The following is a 15,846-nucleotide window of genomic DNA, read 5'->3' on the forward strand; positions in this document are numbered from 1 at the left end:
AAAAGGTAGTGTCTATAGACTATAGTAAAAAAATTACCCTAAATAAATATTAGGGTGCCTTGGGAAGTTTTTAATGGTACGCATTCAATCACCACTTCCTTTCCTGTGGTGTGGGCCACTCGAGATTTGGATCTACCTATTTTTGGATGAACGGCATGGATAAAACATATACATTACGGTGGAGCCTACAGAGCATCGTTCCGTAGTCTCCTCGCTACTGGCAGAGTAGAAGATCCGCATCCTACCACCGAATCCGGCGTGCCAAACAAGTGAGCCTGCGTATCATCCATACACTGCCGGAGTATCGAAGTTTTTCTCCTATCCAATCACGTCCCAGCAGCGACGAGAGCACATTTCTCGAGTAAAATCCATTCCCCAAAGGGCTATCTTCTCTACCTTTCATGGAAATCACTACACTGCCAGCACTCTCCAAAACTCGCGTCCTACAGCCGTTTATGTACCTCTCATCCAATCCCCACCGCTCCATTCCACTTCTCCATCCCAACATCTCCCTCTCCTCGTCCTCCTTCCCAAACTGTAAGCTCAGGGTCAAACGCAGACCATCGATGGCGATGCCTCTTCAATCTTCCACCGTTGGTCAGTAATTACGATTTTCCCCACCTTATCCCATCACGATCGTTCCTCGTTTTAGTTCTATAACATCTTTAATAGATGGTAGATTTGTTATTTTGTGTAATATCCTGTCTATTCTGTCACGTTTTTTTTTGTTTTTTCGTTTTGGACACGGATTTTTCCCCCTGCGGATGAATGTTGTTTTGATTATGTGATTTTTTTAATTTATGTTGATGTAAGTTGTGATCGTTGGTTCTGAAAAGTGGAGATTTTGGTGGTCTGATGGTCGATCTAGGCCGTTTGATCGTTTCGGCGGTCTGATCGCAATCTAGGCCGTCTGATGATTTCGAGGGTCTGATTGTCAATCTTGGCTGTCTAACTACTTACCCTGTGAGGGAATTATGTGAGAATTTTTGTAATGAATATGTAATTTGTGATAATTCATCCTGAAAATTGGAGTCTGATCGTTGATCTAGGTCGTCTGATCATTTCAAGAATAATCTTGGCTAACTACTAACCCTGTGAGGGGATTATGTGAGAATTTTTGTAATGATGTAATTTGTGATCATTCGTTATGAAAATTGGAGATCTTGGCAGTCTGATTGTCGATCTAGGCCTTCTGATCTTTTAGGCGGCCTGATTAATCATTGCCTGTAAGGGGATTATATGAGCATTTTGTAATGTTGATGTAATCTGAGATTATCCATTCTAAAATCTGGAGATTCTGGCGGTCTGATTGCTGATCGTTTTGGGGGGTCTGATTGTCAATCTAGGCTGGCTAACTACTTGCTCTGTGAGGGGAAAGGGGGGCATTACATGTTAATTGTGTCTAAGGTCTGTTACATGGCCTGTTATGGATGGGGCCCACGTGATTGAATCTTGTCGGTTGTTGTGGGGAACCGCTATGTGCACATATACGAGGATCTATGGATCTAATAGCTAGGGTCAAAGATCAACATCGTGACAAGCAAATGAATAATGTGAGAGCATGGCAAGCTAACAAACTCTAAGGGTGGGGTGTGTTGCTTAGGTAATTAAGCTACAAATCCATGGATTTGTGGTGCATTTAGTGCAAGGCCATAGCTTTCATTGCTTTTGGGAGAATCTTGGTTATAATTCCCATTTGTTTAAGGGCCTATCTCAACATGTTCCATCAATCTTGGGGCTTTCGGTGTATTGCTTAGGTACCTAACATTTGGTATCAGAGTTGGCACCATGTTTTGTGTTCGAGCCTCAGAGGGGAAACTTTTGGAAAGGGCACCTGGACCACCAAAAGGTGGAAAGAGCTTCCTGGAAGCCAGAGCGAGAGCTGCCACAACGTGAAATGGGTTCATTGAATTAAGCCAAAGTGAGCACCCTCCTGGACGATGGCTATAGAGCATGACGGTGTGTTATAATCCCTAGTGGTTTTAGGGACCTAGCTTGGTGCATTCTATCAGCCTTGGACTCCTAGCCGTCCTAGGTGGAGGTGCAACTCGGGCAGGGCAGGTCGGGTCGGGTTGGTTTGAGGGTCAACCTGAGTCCAACCCGACCTCAAGAGGACCTGAGCCTTCACCGACCTCAAGAGGACCCTACCTGCAACCGACATGACCTGAATTCTAACTCAAGGTGTCAAACCCGATCCCAACCCAAAATTCCTCTATGCATAACCCTAACCCGACCCAACCCAACCCAACCCAACCCAACCCAACCCAACTTGGCAATTACATCTTGTTAGTCCAACCGGATCTAACCCAGTCCAAATTTCAACTGAACCCACTCTGATTTCAAATTGGGTCCTACCTTAATCTGATCTGAACTCAAGTTGGGTCAGCCTGAACCCAAGTTGTAGTTCTACTCCTGAGGCATAGCTATGTATAGAATGTGTTGTTGGTATTGGCTTTGTATTATCAATACGTTCTGATATAAATGCATTGTAGTGGAATGCCTTTTCAATGCATTTCTACGTGAACAATTTTAATTTAGATCGATATGATTCCAAGGTCAAGATGCCTGAAGAGTATTGTCTTGGGAATCAACATATCATGATAGATTCATACAGAGTTGGCATGATTAGATGATATTGTGAACCTTGATGATGATGCCATTGATTAATTACTTATTTGCATATTCTTACCTTTTATTTTATCATTGCACTCAATGTATTATGCAATCAATTTTAATTCTAAGTTATTTTTAGAAAGAAGTTTTATTACCTTTTGATGGATGCAGGAGCACCTAATGAAGGGCTGGCGGTTTCTTCTTCTGGTCAGGTTGGGCAAAATGATCTGTTGATTGTAGGGCCTGGTGTACTTGGCCGCATAGTAGCAGAAATATGGAGACAGGTATCCATCCTTCATTTGACGTGACAAGTTATACCCGTTTATTTTACCGCATCCTATTTTCTCCTTTCTATAATGAAACCCAATATTAACAGTTGGATGTATATTCTCCTAAGGATAAGTGAGCATCAACCACAATTGAGAACCGTTTGAAATTTTAGATTCCAGCAACCTTGAAGCTTGCTACTGTTTCAGGCTTCATTGTAAATGGAAGATCCTTTTCATAACGTTTTGAGTTTCCTTTATAAATTGTGTGTACGTGCATGTGTGCCTAGCTGAAAGGGAAGTGATAGGATGGGGATACTGAGCTTTCCGGTGTTGTGGCCTACTTGAGTTTTAGATCTGCCTCGTTTTTGGGCTGATGTCCTAACACAACAGGTGTACAATATAGATTTCACACAGTAATCCCAGTGGGCCCCACAGAGCCTTTGTTACACAATCTCCTCACTACAATAGTCCATGTTGGATACACTCAAGGAGGAGGAGAAGTGATAATCACATTCACATAGGAGTTCTGGAAAACAAAGATATATGGTCACCAGTGCTAGCCAAACCATAGTTTTTATACCATCCCCACACACGTGAAATTAGCCTCTTAGTGAGTATTAGATGGTTGATTGCAACCATGGTGTCCATGAGCTCATTCAGTGAACAAGGTTTAGCTTGATTTCATCTTTGATGGCTTTATATGTTTGACTTATCTTCAATCGCTATAGTGGCCTGTCAAGGGTGGGCTGGACTGGATGGTAGATTCATCTCAAAATATTGAAGTTTGTGTTTGAATGCAAGTATTCTGTAGGTTAGTATGGTGAACTCGGTGTCTATATTTACTATTCAGCAGACAAGACTATGGTGATTTGACCACTTTTTAAAATGGCGGTGGCTCATCCACCACACAAATTGTCGTTTATGTCCATCAATCTCATCCAAATTGCAGGTTCTGTTATGGATGGAGCATAACACAGAAATCACCTGTTAAACAATCCTGTCCAATGGTGGCAATTAAATGGGAAGTTAAAACTGTCAGTGATCCAACTTCAACCAGCCAAATGAGGTGGCTTTGATTGTCCAATCAATATTATTTTCCAGTCGTGTTCCATTCACATCAGGGTACGTAATGTATATGGTTGATAAGTAGTCATCATTTGAATAATGGTGGTAAACACACCTTAGTCTAGTCTTACGCCTATCACACACCCTAACCCACACTCACACCCATACCCACCTGTAGAAGGCATCACACTTGCTTGGCTTTGGTAGACAATTCTCAATGGTTAAGATTGACTTGGATGGACTCCACCAGACTAAACTTGTGTGGACATTTCTCAACACTATTTTAATTGGATGTATGAAATTTCCATTTTCTCATTGGAAGTGGAAATGTTTACTGCATTCGGCCATTTTGTTTTGGAGTGTCAATGCATGTTCTCTGATGCACAATTCCATGAATGTTCAAGCGATGAAGGGCAAAATGGGATGCTTTGGTAACTTTATCACTTGGTTAATTCTCCTATTTCTGAGGATGCATTCTGAGAGAAATATTAACATGTAAGATATGCTTTGGAACAGGAACATCCAGGCTGTGAAATATTTGGGCAGACAATGACGACGGATCACCATGATGAATTGATAAAAATTGGGATAAACCCGTCAGTAAGAGAGTCGAACGCAACTCGCCAGTTTCCATATGTCATTTTCTGTGCTCCACCATCCCGAAGTGTGGACTACCCTGGTGATGTGAGGTAATCATGATATTGAAGCTTCTTGTCATGTATAAATTAGCTGATTAAGTATATGCCATAGTTCTAAATATCCGATATGATACGGCCGTGCAGAGGACCAGTATGTGGTCGATACGAGCCCATATTGGCGGAATGCGGATACATATCTGCCTGTATTGACTTTTCAAACAAACAAACAAAAAACTACCTATATTGTATCAGAAATTGGGGGCCGATACAACCCCCGATACCAATATTTAAAACCTTGGTATAATGCCTTTTTGCAATATGACCACGGTTACCGAACAAGGCTGCAGTCAGCAGAGTGATCTAATTTATTTTCTTGGTTTATCTTTCTAAGCCATGGTTTAGAAACAATGTTGTGACCTTCCAACGACTTACTAGCATTACCATTATGTAATTGAAATAGTTGTTGTAGAACATTAAATATGGGAAAATGGAAAAGGTTGGGCCCATGGGAAAAATAATGGTTATTTCTTTATCAACAACTGCCTTAATCTTGCAAAAACATCATGCTATTATACTGGCTGTGTAAGTAACAGCCATCATTCTATATAATGGCCATTATTAATGGTTGTTTTTCTCAACACAAGGTGGAGTGATCTTTCTATCGATAATGACGTTGTGATGGGATTTCTGATTATTTTCTTAAACCATAATCAAAAGACATTCTGCTCTTCTACTTGGGCTGTGCCACAATGGTACCAGTGCCAAGGTATTCAATAATGGTAACGCTGGCTGTTATGGCCTTGTAATGATCAAAATTTTTTAAAGGAAAAAAATGCATCGGCCCCATGTTGGAATGTTATGGGCCTGTTACAGGTGTTATTGCTGTTACGAGCCTGTTATGGACTTTTTTCTTTCTTCAAATTGGGCGGTACGACCCTCTATCACGTGACGAGCACCACCATTACTATTATGTAACGGCTTTTATGGCTGTAAGATGACCCCTTTTTTAATACCATGACCAATACAACCATAACTTTACGATGGTACTAGCTATATGTTGTGCCCATGTAATTTATTCACACCATCCAAACCATCCATTAGATGCATCACCTTAAGAAACTTCTGAGGCCTAATGTTGACATTGAAATTTTGGCTAAGGTCGATCCATGCTGACCATCACTGGCCAGCACTGGGTAGTCTGCCCTCATCTACAAGTTAGCGCAGGACCAGGTTATGAACTAACTATTGTCAGTGTGAGACCATTTACAGCATTCTGCGAATGGTTAGGGCCAGTGCAGGTCCATCATTCACTTGTCTCATTCACTGTCTAAGGACAATGTGGAAACCCTTTGGCACACTACGTGCCAAGAGTTAGGGCCAGCACGGGTCCTCTAGCACCCAGTCCACGCTCATTATCCAAGGTAGTGCGGGATAATAGTGGACAATTTTCAAGGGATCAAAATATAGTTTGCGCTTGTTGTCTAAAGGACAACGAGAAGCCTATGCTGGATGAACTGCACTAACTGATTGCGGCCAATGCGGTACCAGTTTATTTGACAGGAGTTCACTCCACACCAGTAGACAATGCCAGCGTGGGACAACAGTTTGCACCTAGCACGTCGATAGAAAGTGCTTTTGAGCTGTTCAATGGCGACGTGACATGTGTCTGTTGGTGGTAAATGACCACATAACCTTCTCAAGGGTAGGAAATAACTGTCTCTCTTCACTATAAATACCCTTTTGGGCCTTCATTTCTGTTAGCTATTCGGCTCCTGAAAATGCCTAAGAGCTCTCTAGATCCTTCACACAGCTCTCTCTTCCTTTTCATGCCATGGCTCGGGACAAGGTGAGAATGAGTCTAAAGATGGATCTGCACTAGCCTTTGAACTTTTTTTTTTTTTTTTTGAGAGATTGCCTTTGGACCTGCAGCAGTGGCTCCGCACCATCTGTCTGAGTACCGGCAGTCTGGCTCCATGTTGAGTGTTTGAGATGCTTGGGTAGTGGCCTATCACTGACTGGTCAGGGCTCTAGAGGTGGCTTCGCACTAACCATCCAGAGTCCTAAGCAGTGGCTTTGCATTGACTGTTTAGACTAATAAACTGAACCCTTAGGTGGTCCCGTGCTAATTGTCAAGGCAATCTTTGCTGACCTCTGGTTTTCTCTAGAAAAATGGCCAGGTGATGTTTTTGCATGAGGTCTTTTGAATGTCTCAAGGTAAGGGAGACATGCTGCCGAATTTCTGAACTTCTTGGAACAATACAAGATATGAACATTAAGGCTATTTGAGTCCTTGAAGCATTGGAATATCTTTCCCTAATCAAGAATCTGAACACTCTGAAGACAAAGGAGCATAGATTAGGACTTTATGCATCATTTGCATATTTATGTACCATGTAATAGACGGTTTTTTATTTTTTATTTTTTATTTTTATTTTTAATTTTTTTACCTATTAATGAAAGCGTTTTCCTCAGGGAATGTAATTAAGGGCCTGTGTAAGACCACAACTTAGAATGTATCTTGTTTCCCAAATCAATAAAAGCCTCTTGACGGGGGCATATTTGGGTGCAAATGCTTGCAATGGAGTTAATTATCAAACTAATATCAAAATCCTATCAATCAATAGACATTTGTGTTATCCCAACCTAAAGCTAAAGTGGGCCATAGCAAAGGAAACAAGGTGGGAGGGGATGCCTACCCTTGAATTTAACAGGGGTACATAAGTCGTAAAACAGCCTGATTTTTGGCCAGACCCTTCATCTGGGTCTGAAATTCTGAATGATTTGGATTCTATATATACAACATGGTAGGTTCCCCACTTTAATCAACGTTGGCTGTTTCCTCTCAGTATGTTCGATGTGCTATGGCCCACTTGAGTTTTGGATCAGTCTGAATTTTGGGGGGCTGGGGTTTTTTTTTGAGATGAAGCTTTTGATGGATGTTGGATTCCATGAAGACATCACTGGGTCTCACATCTGGCTGGTATCACCGTAAGGTTATGGTGGCACCTGTACTGCTGGAGTGCACCCCTTTCTAGTTATATTTGATTATTTATGCAATTTTTGTTATGTAATTACTAGTTAGCTTACTTTGAGGGAAATACAATCTTAGTTTGTATATGAAGTTTATCCCCAGAAATGCATGTTTTTGACAAGCATTCAACCATATTTACTTCTGTGAAACAGACCTTCTGTGTCTAGTTATCCATTTAATGATGGAACTGCAATTCTTTTTGGTATTAAGCAATGATTTTGAAATGTCAAACAATGTGCAGGGAGGCTACATCAAGCTGGAGTGGTGAAGGTTCTTTCCTATTTACATCAAGCACTGCTGCATTCGATTGCAATGACAATGGATCATGCGACGAGGTGTTACATCTAATATAACACATTTTCTGCTGGTAACACATTTTCTAAAAAGAAACTGTTTCTAAGATACTCTGATCTAATGCCTCTTTCTTCTCAATTTCTAAGCCCTAGTGACCTCCCACATTTTAACCTCTCAAAAAATAAAATAATAATAATAATAATAATGAAAAAGGAAAAAAAGGTGACGTTCCGGATTTATCTACATGTTGGTCCTATGACATTTTTATTCCTGTCGTACTCATAAACTTGTTTGGATAATTTCTAAGTGCTAGTGACCGCCCACATTTTAACCTCTCAAAAGAAAAAGGACGAAGAAGAAGAAGAATAAGAAGAAGAAGAAGAAGAAGACGAAGAAGAAGGCAACATTCTACATTTATTTACATCTTGGTCCTATGACATTTTTATTCCTGTCATACTCCTAAACTCGTATGTGGATAATGGTACTCTTAATATTGAAAGTTAGGTCATACTCTTGGTTATTTGTAGTAGTTTTGCTCCTGATCCTATTTTTATTGTCATGGGTAATTCTGAACTAGTGGTTAACCTATCTTGCTGTTTTGTGATGGTACTGAGCCTTCTGACCTCTCATCAAGTCATTAGGTCAAATGAATTGGAAAGGCAAATTGATAAGGTTACATACCACAATTTTATTAAAGAAGCAAGAACCCAGACAATACAAGTGTACATGTTGAGTGACCTTCTCATCACTCAACTGCAGCTAAAATACACACAAAAACAAAACATTCCAGCTGACAACTTTGAGAATGCTGACAAGAAACTTACTGCTTTCTAACCCTGGAAAGTTGACTTCACTCGTTTGGGTTCTAAATTCTAATAAAAAATAACAAACAAGTCACCATAAATTGCACAAGGGGGATGTGAACATCAAAGCTTAATGACCTGTTTGCCCACACAAATCCTTTTATTTTGCTTTTACTTTCCCATTCTACGACGAAAGATGTTGAATACTGCTGTGTTTTGGTGAATATAGCCCCATAAATCCTAATTTGTGGATAGAAAAAAAAAATTACTCCATCCATCTTTCTAATTAGCATTGTAAAGCAAGCTTAACTAAGTTGACATCTTAGCTTAAATTGTCCTTTGTTTTTGGTGGTATATGCTGAAGTTTGATCTAGCATTTTGGGCGTGGCCTTGCAGGACTCTCCGATAGTTCCAATTGGGAGAAGTCCCCGGACAGATGTCCTTTTAAAAGCCGAAAATGCAGTGCTGGAGGTTGGCGGTTGTGTACTTAGATTGGCCGGGCTTTACATATCCTACCTCTTGTTACTTTTCTTCCTTTTTTTTCTTTTTTGCAAATTTTGGGGTTTTCCCTTTTTGTAACCAAAAACTGCAGTGATGCATGATGGAATTATATTGAAATCTTCGAAATAGCATTTCCTTAGCTATGTATACAAGTCAGATAGAGGTGCCCACGTCTACTGGCTGGAGAAAGGGACTGTTGACACTCGTCCAGATCATATACTCAATCTTATTCACTATGAGGTCTCAACTTTCATCTTTAGTCTTTTTATTTTTATTTTTATTTATTTATTTATTTTGCCTTCATTCTGTTATAATTCAAAATACTAGGTCGTACATGTAATGTAATGCTGCTTTAAATGCACAGCTTTCTGTGCGTATACTATCTTGAAGTTCTCACCGTACATTTAGTGTAAGAAAGTCTACTGTTGATTTGGTTTTTAGCAATTTTGTCCATTTCTTGTTTTTTCTCGGATATTCCTTATATGGTTTTTATCTAGTTATTCAACTTGTCTTACAGGAATAGCATTTTTCTTAGAGCTGGAACTAACTTTACTTGAGTTTTTTCAAGTTCTTTCAATGGTCGAAAGTATCCTACTGTATTCAGGAGCCATCTTTTTTCAAATTATGTTGGTTCTTTCCAATCATGATGAGGTGGTTTCGCATTTCTTCACTATGTTTAGTTGTGGGTTCTAGGATTTGGAAAAGTCCTCCCTCCAAATTGTATGAAAACTCTCATATACATTAATGCCTGGACATGGAAATCTTTACCAATTTAAAGCTATAGGTTAACATACTTTAAACACTAGTTTCGTATTTGTTTTGGGTGTCCATGACGAACCCTACTTCTCATCTCAGTGGAAACAAATTCTAATGCATGTTTTTAGTTGAAAACCTTGAGATGAGTGTGTTCTGACCTATTTACATGCATAACAGGATGCTGCATCCCTCTCAATTGCAATTTTGAAGAAGAAGCTTCGCGGCCGTATCTTTCTGGGTTGTGACAATCATCCTTTATCAAGGTTGTGCTTTTTCCAATGTTACTCTTTAGGAATGTAGCTACTCAGATCATCAATGAACTAAAAGATAGTGAGCAATCCCAATCTGTGCATTCATAACTTAACCATTCTATATGTATAATTGTGTGTAAATATGTATAATAATGTGATTTAATTCACAAAACATTGCTGCCTTAAAATTTAAAAGCCATGAAGGTTACATGTCTATAGATGGTTCTAAAAGCAGTATTTTCTTGTAATAGTGTTCGTTTTTTATGTGCAAGCTGGGATGCTGGTTCTTTTAAGAATGATGGGAGCAGTGTTTCAAATAGTGCCCGTAGTGTACGCTACGTAGCGTAGCATGGCCGTAGCGCTACGTAGGGTTCCAAATAGCGTAAATCCCCTATAGCGTACGCTACAGGGGTCGTAGCATACACTACAGCTAAGTAGCGCGTAGCGTCTGAAGCGTGAGCTATAATGTATTTTTTTTTACTATTTTAGTTTTTATTTTTTATTTTTTAAGGTTTTCTTTGTTTCTAATGTTGAGAAATGTGACACTTGTATTGTACTTGATACTTTTAACCTATGAGATTTTTATTTCTTTTCATAATTGTGACTTGTGGTTTCAATTAAACATTATTAATTAAAGTGGTTTGCTTATAAAGTTGTTGATGTGATAATTATTTGATTTGACTTATATATGTGGATTGACTTTTGATAAATGATAACTAATTGATAAAATGAATCATCTTTTAGGCATTTTTATATTTTTTTCCTTTTTTTTCCACTATTTATTATATTTATCCTATATTAAAATTAAAAAAATAGAAGCACGCTACGTATTTACACTATACGCTATAGAGGGTTGAGCGCTACGCATCACGCTACCGCTATTTAAAACACTGGATGGGAGACGTGAGCCCAAGATGAGTCCACCACCTCCTAAGTTCTGAACCAAAGGGGACCACTTCCCATCACCTAGTGGCGATGAAATTTACCGACGGAAAACTCCCGCTGTGGGTGTTTGACAGCAGATGTTTTTCGTTTATTTGTTTAGATGCCTTTTTCTATATAATGCTGGTAACTGAAATTATGTTCGTTTTCCGGATTGCCAAATTCAATAATGAATTTGCTTTACCATAAATTTAATTATGTGGTGTTTACCTTGTTTAGGAGGTTTATTTGCTCCCATGTTGTCCTATTGCAGGCAAGAAGTAATGGACTTGGTAAACCGAAGTGGAAAATTCAGCAAAAAGTTCGTGGGTTTTACAGGCAAGCTCTTCCATGATGTTTGAAGACTGAAAATGGCTATGTTTGGAAGTTCCCAATTCCCCAAGCCGGCATGATAGGCCAGTGCCAAGTAAGGGTGGCAATGGTTTGGGTTCATGCTGGGTCAGGGTTGGCCCAAGCTTGACCCATTTATTAAACAGGCCAAGCATTCTAGCCCAAACCTGACCCATGACCCACTTCTCTATGGCCCAATCCAACCTACCTAAAATGTATCAAGCTCAAGCTTGACCTGAACCAAGGTATCCCGTATTAGTATCGGTTGGCGTAACGGTGCCCTTCGATACTAATATGGATACGGGGGCGTAACGGCGATACGGGGGTGTAATGGCCCGTAATGACGCAATTTTTTTTTTTTTTTTTTACCGAAAAATATAAAAAATATGGATTAAATCCGGAATATTTTAAGCATTCCAAATATGCATTCATTTATAAATTGGAACATGTTTATGGTGGTGTAACGGTCTACTCTTTGGTGAGAAGTTGTATCGGACTGTCTGATGAATTTATGAACCAGATAACCTGAATTTGACTACAAAATTCATATATTTAATTTTCCAACTATAAAAATAGAAAAAAATAAAATAAAACGATACCACAAATCTGTAAAATGCACATTAACATGTTCTACTATGATTAACACATCATATTCTATGATTAAAACAACAAACCATTCATTAAAAAATGATTTTTCGAATTTTAAAAAAAGGGCCGAAATTAGTGCGTAAATAGAAAAAAATATAAAAAAATATAAAATGACACCACAAATCTGTAAAATGCACATTAACATGTTCTACTATGATTAACACATCATATTCTATGATTAAAACAGCAAACCATTCATTAAAAAATAATTTTTCGAATTAAAAAAAAAGGGCCGAAATTAGTGCGTAAATAGAAAAAAATATAAAATGACACTACAAATCTGTAAAATGCACATTAACATGTTCTGCTATAATTAACACATCATATTTTATGATTAAAACAACAAACTATTCATTAAAAAATGATTTTTCGAATTTTAAAAAAAAGGGCCGAAATTAGTGCGTAAATAGAAAAAATATAAAATGACACCACAAATCTGTAAAATGCACATTAACATATTCTACTATGATTAACACATCATATTCTATGATTAAAACAGCAAACCATTCATTAAAAAATGATTTTTCGAATTTAAAAAAAAAGGGCCAAAATTAGTGCATAAATGGAAAAAAATATAAAAAAATATAAAATGACACCACAAATCTGTAAAATGCACATTAACATGTTCTACTATGATTAACACATCATATTCTATGATTAAAACAGCAAACCATTCATTAAAAAATGATTTTTGAATTATAAAAAAAGGGCCAAAATTAGTGCGTAAATAGAAAAAAATATAAAAGGACACCACAAATCTGTAAAATGCACATTAACATGTTCTACTATGATTAACACATCATATTCTATGATTAAAACAGCAAAACATTCAATAAAAAGTATAAAATACCTATTTTTGGCGAATTTCTGAAAAATAGCCCACAGAGCTTCGATTTAAGAAATCCTTAATATAATGTGTTTTTATTTCAAATACTAAGCCAAGATTGGTCGAAAATAGTAATAGAAGGATTTAATAAGAGTTTGGAAGAAAGTGGTTTCAAAAAACTGAAAAAACAGAGCTTAAAAATATAAAAAAAATATGGCCGTTATTTGACTGTTACGGCCTAGCCGTTACGGGGCAGTAACGGACGTTGCGCCCCGTAATGGCCGTTACGGTACCAAAATCGGGGGGTCGCCCGTTATGCCCCCGTATCGCGTAACGGGTACGACCATTACCATTACGTATCGGCCATTACGGCCGAAACGTAACGGATACGGGACACCATGACCTGAACTGACCTGACTCACCACAACTCAACTTGGGTTTATGAATGGAACATGAGGCTAATGATATGCATAGCCTAGCCCAATCAGTGGATGGACAAATGAATCATCTATGCTTTCCTTTGTTTAGTTTCATGTTTTGGTTCAGACCTGTCATGTCATTTGGATATGGCCCAACCACTGACCAGCTGGGTGTGGGGATGCAACTCGGGTGGGTTGGGTTGAGGGTCATCCTGAACCCAACCCAAACTCAAGAGGGCCCAACCTGACCTGGCCCGAATTCCAAGCAGGAGTGACCAACCCAATCCCAACCCAAATTCCTCTATACTGGACCTGACCCAAATACATGATTATTCCCAATCTTGCCTAACCCGACCTGAATTAGCTCAACTTGACCCAACCCAATTTCAAATCAGGTTGTTGTTTTCCAACCCAAACACAACCTGAGGACCTTGACAATACAAATCAACCCAAGCCCGAACTTGGGTTGGGTCAATTTGGTTTGGGTTGACCTGAAACCAAGTTGCAACCCTACCTGGGCTGGTCAACTCGGGCAGGGTTTGACCGAAGCCCGACCCATTTACATTTCTAGCCCGACCCCAGCCCATTACCCATTATGTTGGCTGAACCTGCTTCAAAAACAGGTTGGGCCAGCCGGCCAGGTAACCCGTGTGATTGCCACCCCTGGTGCTGAATTTGAATTGAGATATGTTTGTGGACTTTCCCATACATATCTCACTTGTGGTTTGAGGCGAAAAAAGCAGGAAACAGGAGCTGGCTTAACACAGTATCTGTTTCCTTCGTTGCCCTAACCGCAAAGCCAACCTCTCTGGCTTGGAAGTACTGCATAACGCGATTTGGTGGACATCCAAACGTGCCTGGAAGACCTCCCAATCAATATGATTACTTGTAGCTCTTTCACTAACATTCTGAACATGAAAATGGATTTTCACTGCAGGCACTGCTGATCCTTTAGGAAAGAGAGTGAATAACTCAAAAACTCGTGCCGAAATTGGATGGGAGCCGAAGTATCCAAGCTTTGCTCAGTTTCTTGGATTGTCTGAATAGGTTTTTCTGTTTTTCATGGTTCTTTCAATTTACATGTAAAATGACTTGGTTTTGGGAAACATCATTTAATTTGTTGAGACAATGCTTGCGTAACTGAAGGATCTTCACCCTTTACAGCTGTGACATTGTCCTTGTTTGTACTTTGTAATGAGCAATCTTTTCTGTTGTATTTTTACACAAGTAAATACATGTGTGCACACTAATCCCACAGACCAGTCCCTACACAGCCATGTATATGTCGCCTTGTTTCACGTCTGAGCCCTGAATCAGGTGGGTCCACCATTTAGGTCCATGGCTTAAAAAATAGGGCCAGTCCAATCATTGGGTGGGCCGTGCATTCACATTGAATGTGAACTGTTAGGAGTTGTTTTAGCTCTGCATTTGTTTTCTTGTATACGGATTTTGAAGATATTGTAATATTTCTCGTGGCATTCGTTTCTGATTGATTATTCTCCCGTATTCTCAGAAAGAGATCTCCTAATCTGAAAATAGTGATATTTGTTAGGATATATAGAAATGTATATTTGTACAGCTGTACATAGGCTAGATAGATTATCTTTATCTGTACATAGACGTACTCTGCTGTAATATAAGCTACATGGTGGAAAATTGGATGTATTGAGGTAGCTAAATTATATAAAAGAGCACTCGTATGTACAGAGAGAATTTATCTAGCCTATATATATATATATATATATAGCAGTGCATATGTTCAACAATATTCATCTGTTTTTGTTAGAAATGAATATTTCCTCAATGATTTCTTGATATTTTCAGAACATCTCCGAAATCCGATAGAACCTGAGTTCTTCACCAAAAGGAGGAAATGATCACTGGCATCAATGTACAAAGAGAGCACCAAGGAGTTGGTGCGCAGTCTCCCAGCTTAAAAGGCAGTTGGCTGGAATCTAGCATGCATTTCAAAATGTGAATTTTATAACGTCCACTTTGAAATGCATGTTAAGTTTCCCACCCACCGTTATTGGATGGTGAGAGATTGATTTGTGCACTGGACTCTCAGAGCACACTGCCTTAGTGTACTAAGGCATTGGACTTTCCGCTACCTTCTCAAGTGTATAGATGGGATTTTTTCACATCACTTCTGATGGTTATGGTAAGGTTTGGTACCACCCACATGCACTCTCCCCACACTTTTACATGCAGCATTCATGCCAATGTGTCACATACATGGGACATCTGTGCTTGCATAGGGTGGGTCCCACTGTGAAGATGGTCATTTTTCATAAAAATAATTCTAGCCCACTCATCAGGCGGCTACTGCTGTACGAAGAGAATGGACTGTTTATGAAAATTGCCAATGGGTCACATTCTATGTGTATATATGGCCCACTTGATGAGCTGACCAGCTTAGTTTCCACCTGCGGTTATCTTCATGGAAGAGGCAATCTTATG

The 15,846-nt window shown here is 39.1% G+C and overlaps 1 protein-coding gene across 1 annotated transcript; it reads left to right on the top strand.

The window, feature by feature from the left end:
- Positions 1 to 250: 250 nt before the first annotated feature.
- LOC131230691 (uncharacterized) lies at positions 251 to 14,602 on the top strand. The gene is made up of 9 exons (XM_058226613.1): positions 251 to 597; positions 2,785 to 2,897; positions 4,464 to 4,636; positions 7,858 to 7,951; positions 9,110 to 9,217; positions 9,362 to 9,454; positions 10,148 to 10,233; positions 11,417 to 11,481; positions 14,324 to 14,602. Exons 1-9 carry the CDS (start codon positions 402 to 404, stop codon positions 14,431 to 14,433), a joined length of 1,038 nt encoding a protein of 345 aa, XP_058082596.1. The 5' UTR covers positions 251 to 401; the 3' UTR covers positions 14,434 to 14,602.
- The last annotated feature ends 1,244 nt before the right edge of the window (positions 14,603 to 15,846 follow it).

Source organism: Magnolia sinica, chromosome 17, assembly GCF_029962835.1.
Source record: "Magnolia sinica isolate HGM2019 chromosome 17, MsV1, whole genome shotgun sequence".
Taxonomy (NCBI): Eukaryota; Viridiplantae; Streptophyta; class Magnoliopsida; order Magnoliales; family Magnoliaceae; genus Magnolia; species Magnolia sinica.

Excerpts from the sequence above, each read along its gene's own strand:
- LOC131230691 (XM_058226613.1), top strand. The coding sequence starts at position 402 with ATGGAAATCACTACACTGCCAGCACTCTCCAAAACTCGCGTCCTACAG. Across the intron at positions 4,637-7,857 it reads GACTACCCTGGTGATGTGAG|GGAGGCTACATCAAGCTGGA; the intron begins GTAATCATGATA and ends AACAATGTGCAG. Across the intron at positions 9,218-9,361 it reads TACTTAGATTGGCCGGGCTT|TACAAGTCAGATAGAGGTGC; the intron begins TACATATCCTAC and ends CTTAGCTATGTA.